General features: G+C 32.8%; 3 protein-coding genes across 3 annotated transcripts; 1 reads left to right on the top strand and 2 right to left on the bottom strand.

Moving 5' to 3' along the window:
* Positions 1-3,112: 3,112 nt before the first annotated feature.
* On the bottom strand, positions 3,113-3,610 carry LOC114187720. The gene has a single exon (XM_028076046.1). It carries the CDS (start codon positions 3,608-3,610, stop codon positions 3,113-3,115), a length of 498 nt encoding a protein of 165 aa, XP_027931847.1.
* Positions 3,611-11,471: 7,861 nt separating this feature from the next.
* LOC114177487 (non-specific lipid-transfer protein 8) lies at positions 11,472-13,149 on the top strand. The gene is made up of 2 exons (XM_028062859.1): positions 11,472-11,872; positions 12,883-13,149. Exons 1-2 carry the CDS (start codon positions 11,487-11,489, stop codon positions 12,890-12,892), a joined length of 396 nt encoding a protein of 131 aa, XP_027918660.1. The 5' UTR covers positions 11,472-11,486; the 3' UTR covers positions 12,893-13,149.
* A 4,879-nt stretch (positions 13,150-18,028) lies between these two features.
* LOC114185137 lies at positions 18,029-21,416 on the bottom strand. Its single transcript, XM_028072679.1, has 7 exons — positions 20,869-21,416; positions 20,394-20,480; positions 20,004-20,258; positions 19,488-19,652; positions 19,297-19,350; positions 19,050-19,196; positions 18,029-18,781 (listed from the first exon to the last, which is right to left on the bottom strand). The coding sequence occupies exons 1-7, from the start codon at positions 21,031-21,033 to the stop codon at positions 18,404-18,406; spliced, it is 1,251 nt and encodes a 416-aa protein (XP_027928480.1). The 5' UTR covers positions 21,034-21,416; the 3' UTR covers positions 18,029-18,403.
* Positions 21,417-22,323: the final 907 nt, after the last annotated feature.

The following is a 22,323-nucleotide window of genomic DNA, read 5'->3' as shown; positions in this document are numbered from 1 at the left end:
TGGTTATTAAAATAGTGGTTAAATTACGTTTTAGTTCTTTTATTTGTAAAGTAGTGTCAAATTGGTCATCCGATTTTTCTTTGTCTTTTGGTTCTTATTTTTTTAAAATGATTCAATTTGGTCATTGCCGTTAATTTTGACCAAACAGAGTTAAAATTAACGACACGTGTCAATTTCTGGTTTTTTGGATTTTTTTAATTTTTTTATTTTGTACATATGTCACTTCATAGTTGCCCCACATGTCAAAATGATTCAATTTGGTTCCTATATTTGTTTTTAGTTTCAATTTAGTCATAATTTTTGTAAAAATGAAACAATATCGTCTCTCCTTAAATTGAGACTTATTTTACTTTTTGTATAAATCTTATGATGATATTCTAAATAAAATTGAAATTTTTATTAAATATTTTGAAAGAAACTATGAGGTGATAGTTTTATTATTAAACAAAATTAAACCCAAACCTAATTTCAATAATTAACCAGTTTGTCATGATATATAAAGGCATAAAGTGTACCATATTATACAAACTTAGTGAAGATTAAAAATCAAATAACTTGTCACACATAAGTTTAGGAACTAAATTTCAAGTTCAAAACAAAACCAAAGTTTAAAGTTTTGTATAGAATTTAAAGTTAATTTAAAAATATTTGTAGAAATATTTAATAAAAATGTTAATCTTAGTAAGAATATCACCATAAGATTTATACAAAAATGTAAATTGAGTCTCAATTTTCAATTTAAGGAGGGATAATATTGTTACATTTTTACAAAAATTAGGACTAAATTGAAACTAAAAACAAATATAGGGACCAAATTGAATCATTTTGACATGTGACACAAGTGTAAAGTGACATGTATAATAAATTAAAAAAAAAACCACAAATTGACACGTGACGTTGATTTTAACACCGTTTGGTCAAACTAATGGTAAAAACTAAATTGAGTCATTTTTAAAGAAATAAGTGCGACGACCTGGTGGACCCAACAACCTGAACGAGTCAGATAAGTGTGACAACATAAAGAATGTGCAATGTGTAACATCCCATTTAATAGTTTTTCACACTATCAAACAAAACATTATATCCTGATTAAACATAGCAGATAGTAGAGATAACAGTTATATACACATAGTATATATATACATATGGTACAATCATCCTTAATTTTTGCCATAAGAGAACCCTGGAAGGCAAGAGAAAATACATAAAAGGCCTAAATTACTCATCAAGTTAAAATTTCACAAAATCTGGCCCAAAACTACTACAAAAGTGAGTGAGGGTCAATTTTTGCTCTGAAGGGGGGCGTCAACATCTGGATTAGGCTCTGCTCACACCAACAATAGGCGTTCATGGAAAAGGAGAACACACAAGGACAAACAACATAAACAAAAAGGGTAAGCTAACTGAAAAAGGAAAATAATGCAAAACATAATTTACATCACTCATAACACACAGTTCAATAATTAAAATTCTAGACTCGATATCCGGATTGTGTAAGCGACATTGGAGCTCTTGGTGGCTTGCACCTGCAACGGTTCCCAGACTCTGCAAAGTTTGGACACAAGGGGTTATCACCCGACCGTTCCCAGGGTAAGTCCCCTTCACGTCTAGGACTGGATCAAGTCCAAAGACTAGGACCTCCTGCTACTCCTCACGACATAATCCATTCTACTCTATCTGAGCGTGAATGATTATTGGAGTTTCAGGATACCAACCAATATGGATTCCACACGTCCTTACACACTAACAAATCACATGAATTTCCCTTGAAATTCCATTCTAGCAACCACTCTATATACTCATACTCTTCTAGTTTCATCACACAATACATTTAATAATGATCTATCAAGCATATAAAGACTTCCTTGCACTTAATCACAACAAAACATATCATTTTTCCATCAAAAACAGAAGTTAAGGTGCTCCACTGCAGTGAATCTCGCTTAGGCTAGACAATCTAGCCCAGGCGAGAAGCCATCTCGCTTAGGCGAGTCTATCTCGCCTAGGCGAGGCTCGAACAGTGGCAAGGATTAAAAATTGGGCGAACTCTAGCTCAGGCTAAACTGGATCGCTTAGACGAGAGTGTATCTTGCTTAAGCGACTCCAGCTCGCCTAGGCGAGACTTCGCTCAGTATCAAGGATGAGTCTTTCTGATAGTCTCACTTAGGCGAGAACCACCCGCCTAGGCGAAAATAACAGATCATCCCACTGTTTTCACATACAAGAACACTGATTTCAGGGTAGCAATGATCATACACTCACACATGCATTTCTAGCAATCAATTCAACACCCAACATCATACAAAACACAATTCACGGCTTAAATGGAAAGAATTTCGGTTAGCTTCCCTTACCTTTTAAAAAAAAAAAACTCTACAAGCAAGACTCTATCACAAGGGCACCTCAAATCCTTAACCTAAGGGGCTGAAAAATCATAAACTCTGGGTGAGTACAAGACCCTAATTCGGTTTTGGTAAGCATTGGACTCCAGAAATTCCAAAATTGGAGAGAATTGAGGAAAATCGAATTTGACTTACCGGGAGGGGAAGATGATTCAACTAGAGGAGGAGTTATTCTTCTAGTTCTGGGTTCAGCAGCTGTAACGGAGGGGAGGAGTGATTAGAAAAGGGGAAAATTGAGCTCTGTTTTAGAGAGAAGGTTGTGCAGTTGGTTCAAAGAGAAGGGAGACAGTGAAGAGTGAAGTGTGGTTCTGTGATATGAGTTGGGGAAAAAGAGAGTGTATAGAGAGGGGAGATTTAGTGGGTCCTCACACAATGTAACTCAATGTGGTATTTTTCATTGATGGAGAATGCGCTATTATATAGCCAATTACAAACCAAATAATAACAAACCAAACTAAATCTTTATCTAATCTAATCTTATCTAATACCCCATATTATCAAACTAAATCTTATATACTCTAACTAACTAAAATACCAACTAACTCAAATCTAATTAACCAAATATAAAATACCCAATCACTTTGCTAAATAAAAACAACTCTATAATCTAAAATATTATCTAAATATTATCTAACAAAATTAAAGATTATCTAACAAAATTAAAGATTATCCAACAAAACTCCCCCATAATCTTAAATTATTTTCTTCTCTCATCCTGAACAATCTTCTATCTCCATAGCCGACTTGCTTTTCTCTTTGACCGACTTGATCTTCTCTTTATCCGACTTGATCTTCTTTTTGACCGACTTCATCTTAACCTTGGCTGACTTACCCTTTGTTGGGTTCTTTGTGATCTTTGTGGCCGACTTGCCATTAACCGGGATCCTCTGAATAGGCCGGGCTCTCTTTAAGAGATCGAAAAATTTCCACGCCTTCTTCACACCAAACTTATCATCCATTCCAAGTCGCCACTTCTCATCTTGCACCTCCAGTACAACTCTCAGATCCTTCTCGACACGCCACTGCTTTTGCAAACTTAACACTTCTTGTTCGTCTTCTTCAAGATCCGAGTTGTCCACACTCCACGAGCTATCCGAGCTATCTGCACGTCTTGACCACCTCTCCATGCTACTGGACTGATTTATGACATTCAACCTTCTTGCCGACTTCTCCACTTGTTTGTGCTCATCCCTCGAGCTACATCCCATCATCAACAACACTGCTTCTTCTTTAACTTCTTCGGCAAGATTGGTTCTCTTCTATTTCTAATCGCACTGCTTTAATTTTCTTACCTGTCTCTTTCTCCACCATGTCATTTTGAACAGATCCCATGTTGCCTTCACTGTCCACATGTTTCAAACACCTTTTCTGCAGGATACTCAACTCCAATTTGTACATCCGGTTTTTCTCCTTTTCTACCCGGGCTGCTAGCCGATCGTGCTTGTCCTTCAAATACAGTACCTGGTTCTTTATCATAATCGAGTTTCCTTTCTCCACTATCTGACCTATGCTCAAAATATTACTCTTCAGCTCAGGAACATAGTAGACATCCCTGATTTCTCCAACCCGTCCATCCTTCTGCATGTGTCGGATTGTTCCACGCCCTTTTATTACCATCCTTGAATCATCTCCACATGACACTACTCCGACCTCCATCTGGGTGAGTTCGCTGAAGAAACTATCATCTCCACACATGTGATTGCTTGCTCTTGTGTCCAGATACCAGACTGAGTTTAAACAACCTGGACTAAGCTCGTCACCTGATCTCCTTTCCTTCACACGACCTGAACGCCACTCAGCATCCAATTTACCGCTCTTGAGTTCGGCATCTGAGTTTTGCATCATAATTAAAATCCCTATCTCTTCCTCGTCATCTTCCTTTGTGAGAAGATTTTTCTCCTTTTTTTCGATTGACAATATTTTGCTATATGATCGATCTTGCCACAGTTGTAGCAACATGTTGATCTACATTCTCTTGCGTAATGGCCATACTTGCCACATCTAAAGCATTCCACTTCTGACTTAGATCAATCTCCTTAGCCCCTTTCTTGACCACGACCATGCCAATTCTACTGCCTAGTCGGATCTGTGCTCTCTTCAACATCATCTCGGTCACATCCACCTCGACCTTGTCTACCTCGACCTTGGCCACCTCGTCCTCTGCCACCTCGTCCTCTGCCTCCAGGACCTCGGCTCTGAGTATTCCAAGTCTCATCCAAATCAAGTTGCGCCTTTAGTGCTTGATCATGTGGTTCGTGCTTCTTCCTTTTCCTTTGTTCATGGGCCTCCAATGACCCGACAAGTTCTTCCACAGAGAGAACTGACAGGTCCTTCGACTCCTCAATGGCGCATACAATGCTCTCAAAATCATCTGTCAATGATCTCAAGATTTTCTCCACAACCCGGCTTGCTGGCATTGGTTCTCCATTCTTGCCGAGTTGGTTAGCCACCTTCTCTACCCGAGTTATGTACTCGGTTACCTGCTCTTTATCTTCCATCTTCAACCCTTCAAACTCTCCTCTAAGAGCTTGAAGCCGGACTTGTCTGACCCGGTCGTTCCCTCTGTATGCAACCTCCAGAATATCCCATGCTTCCTTTGAAGATGCAACGTTTGCAATCTTCTCGAAGCCTGACTCGTCCACCGCATTGTACAAGAAATACAAAGCCGACTTATCTTTCACTCACGTCTTCTTCAGCGCAGTAATCTGGGTCGCCATCTGATTCGCGTCCACCGCGGGTTCTTCGTATCCGCTCTCCATTATATCCCAAATGTCTTGGGATCCCAAAAGGGTCTTCATTTGCAGACACCAATTATCATAATTGGTTTTCTTTGTCAATTGCGGTACTGTCATACCATTCACAACTTTTGCCATCTCTCCTCTTTTTTTTTCTCCCAAAGCACTCAAGCACACACTTTTTTTTAACTCACACACTCTCTCTCTCTCTCTCTCTCTTCACTCGGTACTCAGAGCATAAAGCTCTGATACCACTTTGTTGGAAAAAAACTCACACATTCTAAAAGAATGTGCAATGTAACTCAATGTGGTATTTTTCATTGATGGAGAATGCGCTATTATATAGCCAATTACAAACCAAATAATAACAAACCGAACTAAATCTTTATCTAATCTAATCTTATCTAATACCCCATATTATCAAACTAAATCTTATATACTCTAACTAACTAAAATACCAACTAACTTAAATCTAATTAACCAAATATAAAATACCCAATCACTTTGTTAAATAAAAACAACTCTATAATCTAAAATATAATCTAAATATTATGTAACAAAATTAAAGATTATCTAACAAAATTAAAGATTATCCAACACCGATGACCCAAACGGACTAGGTGGGCTCGATGACCCGAATGGGCCTAACGGACCCAACAACCCATACGGGCTTGACGACCCAAATGGCCCGGGCGGGCCAAACAATCGGGATGATCTGGATAGGCCTGACGACTTGGACGAGCCTAACAACTCGAACAGGCTCGATAACCTAGACAAACTGAACGACCCGAACGAGCCCAATGACCAAAGGGGCCTAGCAGCCTAAACGATTCGAAAGAGCCTGGTAGGCCTAACAACCCGTCTAGGTCAGATGGGCATGACAACTCAAATGAGCTCTATGACCCAAATAGGCCTAGTGGCCCAAACAATCATCAGGCCTTACCCGTCGAGTTCGCAATGCCCGTTGGGGTCATCAGACTCGTTAGGCGTGTCGGGCTAGTTCGGCTTGCTTGGATCGCTCGGGTCGTCGGGCTCGTCTGGGTCGTCAAGCTCGTCCGAGTTGTTGGTTCTGCTAGGTCAGTTTGGTTGTCAGGCATGCCATCCGAGTCATTAGGCTTGTCAAGGTCATCAGGTCCTCTCGCCTAATTCGTTTGGATTGTTGGGTCTGTCCGGCCTGTTCGTGTTGTCCGACCCGCGAGGTTCTTTCGGGTCATTGTGCACGTCCTACCGTCCTGGTCGTGGCGAGGACGAAAATTTTAATAATATATTTTAAAACATAAGATATTTTTCATGTTTAAGAAGAAAGTCCATAGATTGGCTTTAACCCACATGACTTTTTTGAAATTTTTGACCCTGTGAACTTTTTTTATGGAAGACGTTTTAGCCCTATGAACTTTTTTTACCCTAACTCACGTGAGTCGGGCCAAGTCTCATGGGCTGGGCCAAATTAACACCTCTCCTTTACAACCAAAAAGTGGTGCACCAAAACCACATAGTGATAGAACTCAAAAGGAACAAGAGAATGAAACAAGTTAAAACCGCAGCTTCAAGGATAAGAAAAATGAAAACAATAAGAAAGAAAATATCTTTTATCACTCCAAAACGTCAAAGAAAATAATCTTATAAAAAAATTGGATATAATTTCTTTTATCTTCTTTTATCTTCTTTTCATTGTGAATAAAAGTTTATCAGGGTATATATTAATATAAAATGAAGCTGATGATTCCAAAATTCAAATTGATATCCTATTCTATTTCTAGACATGGGGCTCACATGTCTTGATCAAGGTTTTTCAAATCGCACCACACTGAACAATGTCACATGTGGTGGTTTTATTTCAATGATTCCAAAACTTTTAAACTCTTATTTTCTTTCTCATTCAATGAATATAAAATCTTTTCGGATGGTAATGATTCCTTGCGCGCGGTAGAAAACAAGAGCGTCGAGTTGTGCACGGACCCATCATTAAACTGAATCATAGTATTTTGGCTCAAAGTTATAAATTAATCTTTCTCAAGTATAAAAAATTATCAAGAAACCTTTTCGAAAATTTGAAATTCTTCTTGAGCTGAGTTTAAGAATTGATTTCTATATATACACCTAAAAAAAATTCAAACATTGTACTATATATCTAAGGAAAATATCACAATACGGTCTATCATGATAACGAAGAATCTGTAAAAACAGTTAGAAGGTTAAATAAATAAAAAACTATTATTATAAATTATTTAATTATTAATTATTATTTACATAATTTAGAAAATTTTAAAATATAAATTACAAATCCCAATCAACCTGTCAATAATCATATTAGTCCAGTCTGAATTACACATTAAAATATAATCCAAATTTTATCCATTACTTAACAAGTTTAACCAAATTAGATATAAACTATATACACCCTCAACTTTTTTAAACTACTAAACGTGAAAATTTGTATAAAACGATTCATTCGTCTTCTCATGTACACATTATATGTCACAAGTTATTGGTCTTAATGGATCCTCATATATAACATTTCAGGTTTGAGCTTCCATTTTTTTTTAATATACACACGATCTCGTCTTTATCCAAATTAAATTTTCTACCACATTATATAGTGTGATTCTAGTGTAGGTTATTGTTATCTTCTTTAACTTGAATTGAAGATCCAATTAGTAACATTTGTATTCCCTAAATAAAGTGCATGTCGTTGGGAAGAGATGATATATTTGTGTGTGTTTAAGGTTTCTTACGTTATTAATTATTGTTTCCGATGATGATTAATGTGTGTGACAAGGATGTATTGAAAAAAACTATAAAAGTGGTCCATATTTTAAGATTCTTTCTTCTTCTCTTTTTGTAAATTATTTTACGGATCTATCCTTTTCTTCAAATTAATTTTCCATTTTTGTTGTCTTTGAACTTATAGCTTTTCTGGTTATGTCATTTTCTTTGGATCCACACGATCACGAAAAAGTTAGAAGGTCACGAGAAACTACATTAACAAGTTAGGAGGCTAAATAGAAGCACGTATTGGATAGGATTGTCATAAATATAAGTGCATGTAGTTAAAGATAACGTGAAACTTTGAAAGGTAATGTTCGAAGAATGTGGACTTTTTTCTAGGCTCAAGCTTCTTCATCTCTGCATTTGACCATTAATTTTGTGGACCTTTTTTTTTTTCAGTTAGATTTTAGTAGTTTAATTGTCTTCTAGTTGTTCTTTAATGTAAGAAAATAGATATTTGACATAGGTTAAAAAGTTGACGCTAATAAGCGAATTGCGACACTAATAGTTATAATCATCGAATTTGGAATTTGTTATGCAGTGCAACTTTGAAACTACAAAGGCAAATTTATTTAACTTACCATAAGTTAAACCAACACTTAATACAATTTATTTTTAATATTAATTTACTTATGTTGGTTTAGCCGATATTAATATTTTTTTTTTTAAATTATCATCTACTCACTACAAGAAAAAAACTTGTTTGCGATAAATAATCTCAAGTTAAACCGCAATTGATCCCTTGCAAAATTATTTTATGAGGGATTAGCCAAAAAATAATGAAGATATTGTTCCGTAGCTAAATAACGAGATAATTTTTTCCTCGTTGTTAGACGCATTTTTTATAGCAAAGTCCTCTCTAAAACCTCGCTAATGAATTTAAAGAAAGCAAGTTAATACCCTTGCTAATTAGCTACGGATTTTATCCATAGCTAATCTTAGCTATGTTGACATGTGAAGCCTGGGTGGTGTGTCTCATGAAGATTTGATGAAGCTTTGTTGAACTACTTAGAGCCATTGCTTTGGAATCATGTCTTCGTTGATGAAGTTATGGAGATTTGATGGTATTCATGTTTGACAAGCCTTAAACGCGTGCCCCCCACATGAGTCAATTATTAGGAAAGTGTGTTTGATGTTTGTAATTCACATTGTAGACCTTGTAGCATTAATTTGATGTATTTGGTCTTAATTGTGTTTTTCTAATCTATTGAAATATTTTTCAACAGGTGAAAATGTATCTTTTAATCTGTTGAATGGATTTTCAACAAGTTAAAATGTTAGTTGCAGTAATCTTAAACTGTGACTTATTCAATCAAGTGATTTATTTTTTAATCGATTGATTTCACTTAAGTCAAGTGAAATCAACCGATTAATTTGGAAATCAACCTGTTGAATTTCATAACAGTTTGACTATAAGTGTTGTGATTTTCGAAAGAGAGATAACTTAATCATTTTTTAATGTGAAACTATTATGGAAACCTTAGAAATATCTCTCTTTCGTGATCATTCAGATGCAGCTGTTGAAGATTGATCTTGAATCAATTCTTAGAGCTTTTGGCTTGTGTTTGAAGCTTGGAGAAGGTGTTTGTGGTAGGCAGGGCTATGCTACCACTGAGGTTTGATCTTTCTCAAGCTTTGTGTGTGTGCCTGGTGGTTTTCCAGGTCTGCAAGAGGGTTCTTGCTGTGTTGTTGTGATTCTTGTGTGATTCAAGAGTCTTTGGTGTGTGTTTTACTTATTTTGAAAGTGTAAGAGTGTAAACTTTGTAAATCTTTTGAAATAGTGTAAAGTCAGGCTTCGGTTGCCTTGACAAACTGGATGTAGCTCAGGTTTGAGTGAACCAGTATAAAAAATTTTGTGCTCCAATCTTTTCTTTAACCTTTCTCTCTTGCATAATCATTTAATTTTTAAAGAACTTGAATTTAAAACACCTTTTTCATATTCTTGAGTGCTTTGATGGCATCTACAACATAGAGCATGTTTGCATAATCAATTAGAAGTTGTCTTGATTGTTCTTGGTTCAAATCTCGAATCTGCATTTCTGCATTTTTCCCAGTATTTCAGTTGACTATTTTCTGTTTCAATCGGTTGATTATACCAGTACAGAACCTGTTTAATAAAATCAATTGACTAACTCTGTTTTTGACCGATTGAAAGTATATTGTCCAGTAATTTTTGCATCCTAACTTGGTGATCGAATTGATTTAATTAAAGAGGGCTTTTAGCTTTTAAAGATAGCCTAAATTTTAACTAGCCAATTCAACCCCCCCTTCTTGGCATTTCAACCATCTCAAAACTAACAAGCTAACCAATAGCAAATTATAGGAATTTATCTCTAGCTATTCCCTAACTAATTTGTAGCAAATTATGAAACCATATTCTGAGTAAATCCCTAGCTAATCCATAGAAAATTCTAACAACTTATTCCTAATTAATCCCTAATTGATTCGTAGCAAATTGTAAAAACATATGAATCCCTATCTAAGCCCTAGCTGATCCATAGAAATTCTAACAACTTATCCCTAGCTAATTCTTAACTTATCCATAGTCATAATATCAATTTTGATGAAAAATCTTTTATCAGCTCCAAAAAATTTAACTAAAAGGACTAAATTGCATCAATTTTTCAAAAATCAGGACCAAATTGAAAAAAAAAATTAGAAGATCAACTTGACATTTTTAGATGGAGACAAGAACCAAAAGAGTAATTAAATCAAAAAATTGTAACAATAAAAATTTAAGTATTAAAAAATAATGGATAAATGTCATATAATTATTAGAAAGAGTAAATGATGAAGTGTGTGCCTTATAAATAAGTTATGAAATTAAGGACTAAAGAAAAGCTAATATAAGTTTATCATATCATCTAATAAACTAAACGTATTTTAGTAATTAAAAATTGTGACATGTACAAGGACGATGGAATGAGTATAGGGAAAATATATATATAAAACTCATCTTTGTACCCATATCCTATTTAAAAAAATAGAATGTTATTGTACCCAATTAATTTAGGATTTCTTGTTAAAATTATGATAGATTTAGACAATATCCTTAAGAACATATTCATTTGTCATTTCCACTACAATTACATTTAATTCACAAGTGCAGTAAGGACTTTCAGACAAAAAATTGTGAATAATTATGTAAATGGTGAACAGCCAAGCAAATGCATCTAAAGTGAGTGGTGATAGCAAGAGCCTCTGAGATAAATTAATGTAAATTATGAATATTATATAACGTATGGTTGAGATATCCAATTGAGGGGCCTCATTTCAGAGCCACATAATGATCCTGTGATAATAACTTGCACATGATTTTGTTCATGAATAGAGAAACTGTCACTGTTAGCAACAAAGTTGTTACACAAGGTTTACTTCCATCAAAATTAAGTGATCAAAGTCTTGCATGAATGGAAATCATAAAAGAAAAGTAACCCTTTTGCTCCAATGAACATTCAAGGCTATTTTACTTGCTGAAACTGAAGAAACCCTCTTTCACCACACTTCCACCTAACCTAGAATCTCAAAATGACAAGTTTCTTGTTTCTTGCACTCATCAGCTTCCCTTGAAGCTCTATAAATGGTGAAAAGGAAACAATGCAGATTCATAGCAACATCTGTTTTGAGCAATATGAAGGTCTCAGGGGCATTTTGTGGGCTTGTGTTTGTGATCCTTGTTGTTTCAACTTCAGAGGCTGCACTTTCATGCAGTGATGTGATAAAGGATTTGAGGCCTTGTGTGAGTTACTTGGTGAGTGGAAGTGGAAAGCCACCAGGTGCATGTTGCTCAGGAGCCAAAGCTCTTGCTTCTGCTGCATCAACCTCAGAGGATAAGAAAGCTGCATGTAACTGCATCAAATCCACTGCCAAGAGTATCACCATAAACTCACAATTGGCTCAGGCTCTTCCAGGGAACTGTGGAATAACCCTTCCTGTGTCTATCTCCCCCAATGCAGATTGTTCCAAGTAACATTCTTTTATAGCCTTCACAATTTTTCTTTTATCCACGTACCGTAGTTAGGGGAAGAGTTAAACCCATAAGCTCTCTTATTTTTCTTTTCAAACCAGTAGCCTTCACATAAAACATATACAGAAGAAACTAAAAAACAGAACACTATTTAATTAGCATAATCTTTTCAGAAGAAAACATTATCAGACAATTTTATCTGCATAAACTGAGTTGATCCATGATGCAATTAGTACAAGGTTTCATATGATTTCTTCAAGTTTTTATTTTTAGTTTGTGAATAATCTCGTTTCATTTTTTTTTTCTCTTACTTTTAATCCTAAAAATACTTCTGAAAACGTTTTTTTAGTACAGAATTATTAATTTTAATGAATTTTATTATTACTTTATTGAATTTTTAAAACAAATTATACGAGTGTATCAAATAATGAGTGAAATTTTAGGTGACTTTTTTAATAGCTTTAAAGTTTAAATATGTTTTTTCTCCCTCCACTTTCAGTAAATTTTGAAATAAGTCCTCTTTGAAACTTTATACCAATTTAGTCATTCATCTTTATAAATGCGTAAATTAGTTCTTTTTATCAAATTTTGTTAAGTTTATTTAACATTTTAAACGCATTTTATGATAATATTTGAGTTAACATTGAAACGAAAATGTGTCAAAGCGTATAAACAATTCAAATACTATCATGAAATACGTTTGAAACGTCAGCTAAACTTAACAAAATTTGATTAGAAAAATTAAATTCATGTATTTTTAAAGATAAAAGATTAAATTGATCAAAATTTTTGAAGAAAAACTAATTTAAAATTTTACCAAAACATGAAAAACCAAAAACATATTTAAGCCTTAACTTTCAAATCATAATGAAAAGTCTGCTGTTAGGGTTTATTTCCTTTACTCACTGTTATTTTCATATAGTTTTTACCCATTGGTAAACTTTTTACACTCGAGTTAAATTACTTGATTATTTTAATTGATCTTATTGTTTGGAACAACTTTTGGCAGGGTTGGTTGAAACGTGGAATTGGAGGGTCTTGCAAGCATGCTCAACATTTTTTTCTGCTACGTATATGTATGGGAACTTAACATATATATTATGTAATAAACAGGAATCTACCTACGTGGATTTCTTTATTCATCATTGAGTGCATGTTTTTTGTTTTTAATATGTTGTCTGAATCTTGTTTCCAATCTACCTTGATTGTAGAGCACTTCTTATTTAAAGTTCACAAGTGTTGTATTGATGTCTATTTCAAGAACAATTTAAGGTTATTTGCATGACAATAACAGTATTAAAAATTCAAAATAAATAAAAACAAGGTGTGTGTGCTTTGGAAACCATTCAAATCAATTTAAACTAACGTTAATCTCGATATCTAATATCATTCATTTAAAAGGTTCTAACTATTAATTATGATAAACACCAGCAAAGCTTTAGTTAGAACAACAGTAAATATGGTCAAATAAATCAAATAACACAATATTATCATGGGTCACATGATTAGCTTCTGATTCACTAATTCAAAAGAACTCACGCCAAGACGAAAAAAAAAATGCATGATAATATATTGTTTATTTTTTTCTGATTATTTAAAATATTTACTACTAAAATACCTAATATTTCCTGTTAATTTTATTTTTTTTTAAATTTCGTAAGAAATACTTACAAATTTGGATGAGAAAAGAAAATTGAAAAAAATTACTACCAATTTTCTTGTAAAATATTTTGTATAAAATACTTTTCGCAATAAATTTTATAGAAAATACTTACAAATTTTATAATTTTGTAAGAAGTGATTATTCACGAAGAAATTACCTGTCAATCAAAATTTTTAGAAAAAATAGTAGAAATTTTTTTTTTCTTACAAATCTTTTTAACAAATTTGCAAGAAAAATCTCATGTAATATGAAAATTTATAGTAGTGATTGAATTTGAGATTATTTTCAATTAATTGATAAAATATATTTTTTAATATGAGATATATATGAGATTAAATTCTTCCATGGTAATCAAAACATAATAATAATTAAAAGAAAAAAACATTGCCCGTTGTTTACTTTTGGTTTGTCAAAGGCATTATTTGTGGTTGACTCCAACTCAAATACGTGTTAGGCACTATCTCCATTAGGCACGTTAAATATAAACATTTCTAATCTAGATTGTAAATTTAAAACTTCATATTATAAGATCATCTTTAATCCATATTAGGTACTGTGAGTTGGAGTATCCAAATACTCCTATTTAAATACATATTTTTATACACTTATATTTACACTTGTCGATAGAAAAAATGAATTTCTTTGTTAATTTCATTATATTATATTATTTTTATGATCTTATTATTACAATCTTTCTTCAATAAAATCCATATTTTAATATTTCTTTTATTTACACTTCAAAATTTCAGAACTTAAAAAGGTCTAGAATCTAATGTAAGTTTAATGGTTCTAAATTTTATGTCATTTATGAACATATTTCAATGAGAATTTTTATGAACATATTTCTTTGATGTGGTTTTAATTGAAAAATATTGATTGAAATTTAAAAAAGAAAAGGTTTGATAATTTATGAATAAATATAAATTATGTTTTAGGCCATTACTTGGTTCATTTTCATATATTTTTAAAAAGTATATTTTTAAGACAATCGTGTATTAATAATACAACTTCTTAACTTAATAATATAATATCGAGCAATATATATTTTATTATATTAAGTATATTATAAAATATATTTTAATTGTAAAAACATACTTCTTAATTGTATGACTTAACTATATATATATATAATGCCAAGATTAATATACGATGTCATCAAAAATTGATACAAATCTATCCCCTGCGTATATAATTCAAATTCACGAAAAATTAAGTTGATTACTAAAAAAATTCACATTTCTTGTAATTTTTGTTTTAGATTTTTTTTAGAAAATATTTATAAATTTTGTTATGAAAAAAAAATTTACAAGAAATTGCTGTCAATTTAAAATATTTTATATAAAACACTTTTTACAACAAATTTTGTAGAAAATATTTGTAAATTTTATAATTTTGTAAAAATTAATTACTCACGAACTGCCGATTAAAATTCATAAAAAAAATGAAAAAATCTTTTCTTGTAAATTCTCTTTAACAAATTTGTAAAAAAAAAAAAATTCCAGGTTTATAAAAATTTTGGAGAGAATAAAAAGTACAGATAAAGCCATCTCAAAATCAAAGTCTTATCCTTTTAGCATAATTGGCGTTCCTAACTTGGATATGTTTGAAAAACTTGTTGAATGGAACAACAACTAATCATTAATTATTTATGTATTGATGGACAGCTCTATGGCACACAACATGCACTCACATCACATGTGGCATAAATACATGCTTTGACTTCAAAAACTAACATTTGGGTAAAAAGGGTTTTGCTTTCAGCAATTTGCCCTAACTCACCATGAACCACATTAATGGAGTCATTATGAGAAATTGACTCCTAAGTGTTTCTTGCACCAACCTTTTATAGGCATCTTCTTCCCAAACACCATTAATGTATCACTATTTCTCCAAAGAAAAAATATATATACAACATATAGGTTTGAAAGGACATGTGATCTCACTTCAATAATAATGAAGAGACACCTTCTTTCTAGGGCTTATAGACCTTTGCTAAAAAACTATGCCATTTAATAAACATATAGGTGTATATGTGTAGGAGACATACTCATATATATAGAACATTTGCTTCAGGAGAAATTAAACTCAAGGAATATAATATCAAACATTTTTAAATTTCATCCCCATTTACTTCATATCCTTCTACAATTTATGGAATTTTGTTAATGAATTCCAACACTCCAAGTATTTCTATATCAAATATATTTTTTTACCAATAAAAAAAGAAAACTATTTTCTACTGCTCATATATCCATATTTTCTTCACTAGATTTTGTTTCAACAGCTCTTCATGATTAAAAAAAACAAATAAGACTTACCTCTTTATAAAAATCTTATATCATTCAAAAAATTAATGATGATTTTACTTGAGTAAAAAAAAACGGTCAAAATATCATTATTTCTTTTCCTATTCCTGTTCGAATAATAATATTTTGATCAATTTTTTTGGATTAATTTTTAATTTATCACTTCAATCATTCTTAAATCATCACATTACACCATTAGAAAAAATCAAAATAAAAAATAAAAGAATAATTGGAATAATAAATTAAAAATAGATAAAAATAATGAGTTAAAATATTATTACGTATTCAAAACTTTAACTACTGCATCTTATTTATAAAAAAACATAAGATTTGAGATTTTAATCATTACTATTATTATATATATAATTGGTCACGTAATTATAATGTTGACTATTTATTTTAATTGCATGATCAAGTTTAACTTTGTAGTTCTCCAACGGAAGGTCTTTTTGATAGGAAATTTTCCATGAGCACTGTGATGAGATTAATTTTGCAATCATGACAAGTGATAGAACTTTCACATCTCTTTGCAATATCATTATTTGGTTTTTTAAAGAAAGAAAAAGATGGAATCTTTTTATAAAGCTATTAAACCTAATTGAAGAAAAGTATCTTTTTTCTGATTTCTCCTTCATGTAAAGCTGAAACATAATTAACGGGACATAACAAGAGCTTTAACAACCAGTCACAATAAAGAAAAAAACAAAAACTTCAACAAAAATAATAAAAGAAAACACTAATGACGTATTTCAATTCAAGTTATTATATTGTTAATTGTGTCATTTTACTCTATCTTAACCAAACATATGGGGTCGAGGTTAATTTTTAAATCATACAATAAAAAGCCATAATAATTGAGCTTAAAAGCCATGCTTTTCAAAATCGGAGTAGACTTAACATTGAGTATATTTCATGAGCATTATACACATTCATATAAAAATTACCACAAGATTATTCATGGTGTATTCGTTTTAATTAGTTCACAATAAGTTTTTTGTTCTTGATTAATTACAAAATTTGCTTTGGAACTCCAAAGACATTTATTTTGTTAATGGAAGTTTATATAATTTTTTCCATTAAGAAAAAAAAAAGAAAAAGAACCGAACAAACAAGATGAAAACCCTCATTCTAATTTGCTAAAACAATTGATATCAAAAGCAGTTGACATAAACCAACAATAATGAAATCGTCTTAAATTGAAGCTTAATGCATGAATTAAATAATTGTAAGTTTAATTAAACTATAAAAATTATTTGTTAAAACTGATATGCATAATTGGTCAGACAAATTTATTTGAATTGTAATATATTTTAAGTAAACTTAATCAAAGTTTAGTCAAAATAGTTCTATTTATAAGCAATTTATTTTTAAGAGCTATTTTTTTTTTAATTTTCAAAAATCTCAAATTTTCTAAGAAATTCAGTTGGATATAAACTTGATTTAATTACAATTTCTGAAAGCCCCTTTATATGAATATGTTTGAACACAATTTTTCAATCAAGAGAAAACACTTGATTTCTTAAATAAAGCACACTTGATTCATTAGCAAAAAACTAAACAAAGCACAATTTTTTATTATAATCATTTTAAATAATTGATTGACAATATAAAAAAGTTTATACTCAAATAGTATTACACTATAGAACACTCTTTGTATATACTTAGTAGATAAATCATAAAGCTTTTCCCCTACTTGTATACATGTATATATAATGCCACTTTCTTAAAGGGTGAAATAAATATAAATATGAATAAATTAAGGGTAAGTGATAAAGAGGTGGGTGCATAACCAACCACAAGGGTGGCTTTTATGAAAGAAAATGCTAGCTTGCCACACTAACATACCATTCAGTCTCATATGGGTCCATCTATATCAGCATCACAATAAGGAGATAATAACGCGTTTCTTCACATCTTTTTCTCTTTTTCTCTTTTTCTAAGCTCTTCTATAGTCTAGGATAAGTGATGTGAAGTATATTCCAATTACAAAAACATAAACTTTAATGCCATAAATTGTGCACAAAGATGTGAACTGACTAAACTAGACCACCCTTCAACTGCATAATCACATGTGTGCATGCATCTCAATTTTTATTTTTTTTTCTTTCCAACATTACTTTGTTCAATTAAAAAGCCACCCACTTAGGTTAGGTCACAAGCAAGAGCATAAACATAAACAAATGTCCTTATTGAGACAGCTTTTCACTGATGAAACATGGTAGTGAAATAAAAAAATACAGTCTCCATGTACCATAACAGAATATTCTGTTCACATTCACAGCTCCAGAGAGAGGAGCAAACAAAAACAACAAATATTTATATATATTTATATAAACAGGGAAACCAATGAAGAAACTTGTTTCTTGTAAATCTAGAAACTCTCACAGCCTTTTTCTCCAACAATTTTTTGGAGACTTTGAAGGATCAAGAGCTTCATTATACACCACAACTCTAAGTGGTACCACAAGTTACTAAAACAGCTAAACTAGACAAAAAGAACACCTACTCATTCTTTTTTTTTTTTCTTCTTCTTTTCAGTTTTCTTTGCTTAAAAAGAATGATCAAGGGCAATTGGGGTTTCTACCAGGACCACCATAGTAGAAGTAGTTACCCCAATCTCCAGCACTGCCAGTTTGAACATTGTAGCAGCTATCTTGCTCAGTGTAAGTGCCAAGGTCTTTTGGAGGTCTAAGCTTGTTGTTACCATCAACAATCTGAATGTTCTTGAAGTAACTAGCCTTGCCAAAACCTTCATCAGGGAAATGGCCACTTCCCATTTGAGTTGAGGTGTGTTGGCCATCAGATTCAGAGTTCACAACCTCTCCTCCCCACTCAATCATTGAGGCACTGTCAGAAAGGTACGAGAATAGAGGAGCTGGCCAGTATCCCATAACATGATCACTTCCAAACTGCATCCACCAGTTACCCTCTTTGGGGTCCTACATACACATTGGTTTTCCATAATAGACAACATTATATGACTTTCTTCCATGTTATTAAATTCATGGACCCCTAAAACAATGCAGCATTCAGATATAATGAAGTGTGTGTCAGAGATTCTTTCAATTTATAATTGACTAGTGTGGTCTGCACAAAACAAACGGTAGCAATATACTAATGGTGGTGTTTGTTGAGTGCTGGGCATATTTTCATGCCAGAATGTCCAATATGAAGAGATAATATATTAAAAAGGATATGAAAATGTACCTTCCAGACCAGGATGCTGATATCATATTGGGAAGAGCTATACTTGGAAAGAGGGGAGATGCTTGCTCCTAGAGCTATGTCACTGTTAATTTGAATAAAGCCGGAGCAAAGGAGATTATAACAACCAGTAGCTTGATATGCATCACTCTGTCATGGTGGTGGAAAAATTGAATGAATCAAGTGAATAACAAATACAAAAGTAATTAGAGGAAAGGACAAAATTTGAGTGCTTGAATTGATAACTCACTGTCCAATAAGTGAAGAGTCTAGTGTTGTTGTCTCCATACAAATCAGGGCTGACCTGATTACAAGAACAGAAAAAAAAAAAACAGAAATTGGAAATTAAAAGGAAGGTGATAAATCTCTTCTTTATGAGGATGCTGAATTTGAGAACATTTGCAGACAGAAGAAGACAATGGAGAAAATATTTAATAATACCTGCCAACCTGCTTCAATGCTGTTGAGATCTTGACCAAAAGAGCCACCCAGAATCCACATTTGAGACAGGCTAAATTCATTGGGTTGTTGAATTTTTGGGTCCCAAACGTTTATGGTTGCCTTGGCTCCATAATACTTATCTCCCTCCACATAAACTATGGCATGCTAAATGCTCCAAAAAGATCAAAGGGATAAAGGAAAATACACAAAAAATCAGGAGAAATCAATAAATAAGTAAACAGCTTTTATCTTTTGCTCCCATACTATCTTGTTTTTCCTTTTGCATAAAAAGGAGAGACCTAATATGGTAGTTTACAACTTTTTCTATATTCTTTTGCATAGAAAAGAGGCCCAATATAGTAAACAGTTTTTCTTTTTTAATTTTCCTTTTATTGGTCATAGAAAAGAAATAAATGAGAAATGAGGGTAGTTTTGCTGAGTAATTAGCAATTGAACCTCCCAATTGAAGTGGCTGTTGCTGCATTACAAGTATCATGCATGGTAAAGCAGCAGTACCTGGTGGCCACTCTGACTGATGAGGTCTGGTAGAGGCTTTGCAGGCTTTGGCTGAGGAAAGCTCCTTTGCTTCTTCTTTCCAAATTTCTGAATAGAGCTTGCCCTTAGTATGTCATTCTTTGAGGTCCTTCTCACAGGAATTGTTCCTTCAGGGCACCTTCCATTTTGGTGCCACAGCTGAGTAATAGGCTTTGAATTTGAAGAGACTTTGCTCTCCCCAAAAGGGTGCCCTTCAGGATGGAAATTTGGTTTCATCTGTATCAAAAACCCGTGATTGTTAGAAATTCAAGTTTGAGCAAAGGAAAGAGAAAGAAAAAAGGAGCTAACCAGGGAAAGAATTTTGAATTGTAAAATGAAAAGGCAGTGGATAAGAAAAGTAAAATTCTTCACCTGAATCTTGAGATTTTTGAGGTCAGGGTGATCCAAAGCTGGCTGGTGAGAGACGTGGACACAGTCAATAATATCTCCATCGGGACTCTGCTTTCACAACAACAGAAATGCAAATTAGAAACTTGCAGAAAAGAATTATGCTCATGGATGGACATAAAAAGCAAATGAACCAAACCAATTACACTACAATTCCTAGCAAAACCAAGGGAAAAAAAAGTGCCACTAAAAAGCTAACGTAGATTCTGCTCAAAATTCAAGAACAAGTGAAAGAGACTAAATGAAGCCCCCCAGGTGAGACAACAGGAGCATCCAGAATTAAAGTTCCTTTCACCCAAAAAGTTCCATTGTTGTGCAAACACCAATTAGAAAAAACAGTTAAGGAATCAGTGAAAAGTAGAAGAGGCAAAAGAGAAATAAAAGTCATAGCAGAATTAAGAAAGAAAGGAAAACTAGCTCTCTCTTTCTCTCTCTATACCTTGATGGACCTTACGGGAGGCCTATTCAAGTTCTTCAAGTGCTTCTGAACCTCAAGCTTCTGACTTGAATCAGCAAAAGCCAAAGGCAGCACCACCACCACCAACATGTAAAGAAACAACAACACAACCTTCCCCATTGCAGCAACCTTCCTAACCAAAAGCATTCAACTCAATGAGAAATCTGAAAGTGGGTATCTTAGACTCCCAATAGAACCCAAAGGGTAACCAAAAACCATAAAAGATTTATAGCGCACACACAAGAGCAAGAGGAACCAATTAAATGGCCTTAAAACTATGATGGGTTGTTTTCTTGTTAATAAAAAGACCAATCCTTTTTCTCTTCCCTTTTTATATATATTCTTTTAAAATTTGGACTGTTTGATTCTCTCTCACTACCCTTCACCCAACTTTGCTGCTTATCCTGCGCACCCCACCACCAACCACAACAAGCACCACCACCCTTTGCTGCACACACAAAATACAAACAAAATATTGTGCTTGACACCTTTGACAGGGTTGAGTAAGAGAGGGGCCCTTAAAATTCCCCTCCTTGGGGTTCCTTATTTGTAGCTTTGTTCCTCACAAACCTACAAAATACACTGCCGACGCTTCCGAGGGAAAAGAGAAGGGCATTATGGGAACTCACGACCAATGAAAAAAAAAAAAAGTGTTTTGTGGAAATGCATGGTCGTGTTCTTATCAGAAAATAGAGGTTCCACTACTCACAGTGCCAAGAGAGAGAAAGAGTGTTAGTTCCCGCTACAATGGACAACTATCTTCTCTTGTGAAGTTACGCTTTTGCCCCTAAGGGTCACGGGATTGAAAATTTAATTCCAATTTTCCTTTCTCACTGTTTTTGTTGTTTTGCTTTGCCTCTGCTCCTAGCTGTGGAAGAAGATAAAGGTTGGAAGTGGGAATAATTGGATTCTTGTTTGTTTCCATTGTAATAACAAGATTACTTTAAATATTTTTTTGTTTTGTTTTCTTGGATATGATTATCCAAACAAATGACTTTGGTAGGGCGAAGTTAAATTTTATACGTTTAATTTTATTTTAAGTCTTATATAGGATTTTAACTCTTCTACTTTTAGTTCGTTTTCTAAATCTAAAATTAATATTTATATATCCATATTTATATATTAAAAGATTCTCTTTTATTTTATTTTTGAATTAAAATAATTATTTTATTAATTTTCCTGTTTTGTGTATGATATTATGATAAAAGAGAAAGCAACTTAAAATATGAGTGAATTTTGTGTATAGCCAAAGAAAGAAAAATATTATCAAACTAAAGGTTAAGAGAAATATATATATATATATATATATATATATATATATATATATATATATATATATATATATATATATATTAGGTTATCTAATAAGATTGCATATTTTAATAATTTAAACGAGAATGAGAATGGATAATAGATCTTGATTAATAATCTTGGAGG

The sequence above is a fragment of the Vigna unguiculata genome, chromosome 1 (assembly GCF_004118075.2).
Source record: "Vigna unguiculata cultivar IT97K-499-35 chromosome 1, ASM411807v1, whole genome shotgun sequence".
In the NCBI taxonomy this organism is placed as follows: Eukaryota; Viridiplantae; Streptophyta; class Magnoliopsida; order Fabales; family Fabaceae; genus Vigna; species Vigna unguiculata.
Note: the sequence above shows the minus strand (reverse complement) of the source record. Positions and strands in the feature narration are given on the sequence as shown.

Coding starts and splice junctions, on each gene's coding strand:
- LOC114187720 (XM_028076046.1), bottom strand. CDS start 3,610: ATGGGATGTAGCTCGAGGGATGAGCACAAACAAGTGGAGAAGTCGGCA.
- LOC114177487 (XM_028062859.1), top strand. CDS start 11,487: ATGGTGAAAAGGAAACAATGCAGATTCATAGCAACATCTGTTTTGAGC.
- LOC114185137 (XM_028072679.1), bottom strand. CDS start 21,033: ATGCTTTTGGTTAGGAAGGTTGCTGCAATGGGGAAGGTTGTGTTGTTG. Junction 20,259..20,393: donor TCAAAAATCTCAAGATTCAG/GTGAAGAATTTT, acceptor TTTTTGATACAG/ATGAAACCAAATTTCCATCC. Junction 19,351..19,487: donor GCATTGAAGCAGGTTGGCAG/GTATTATTAAAT, acceptor TCTTGTAATCAG/GTCAGCCCTGATTTGTATGG.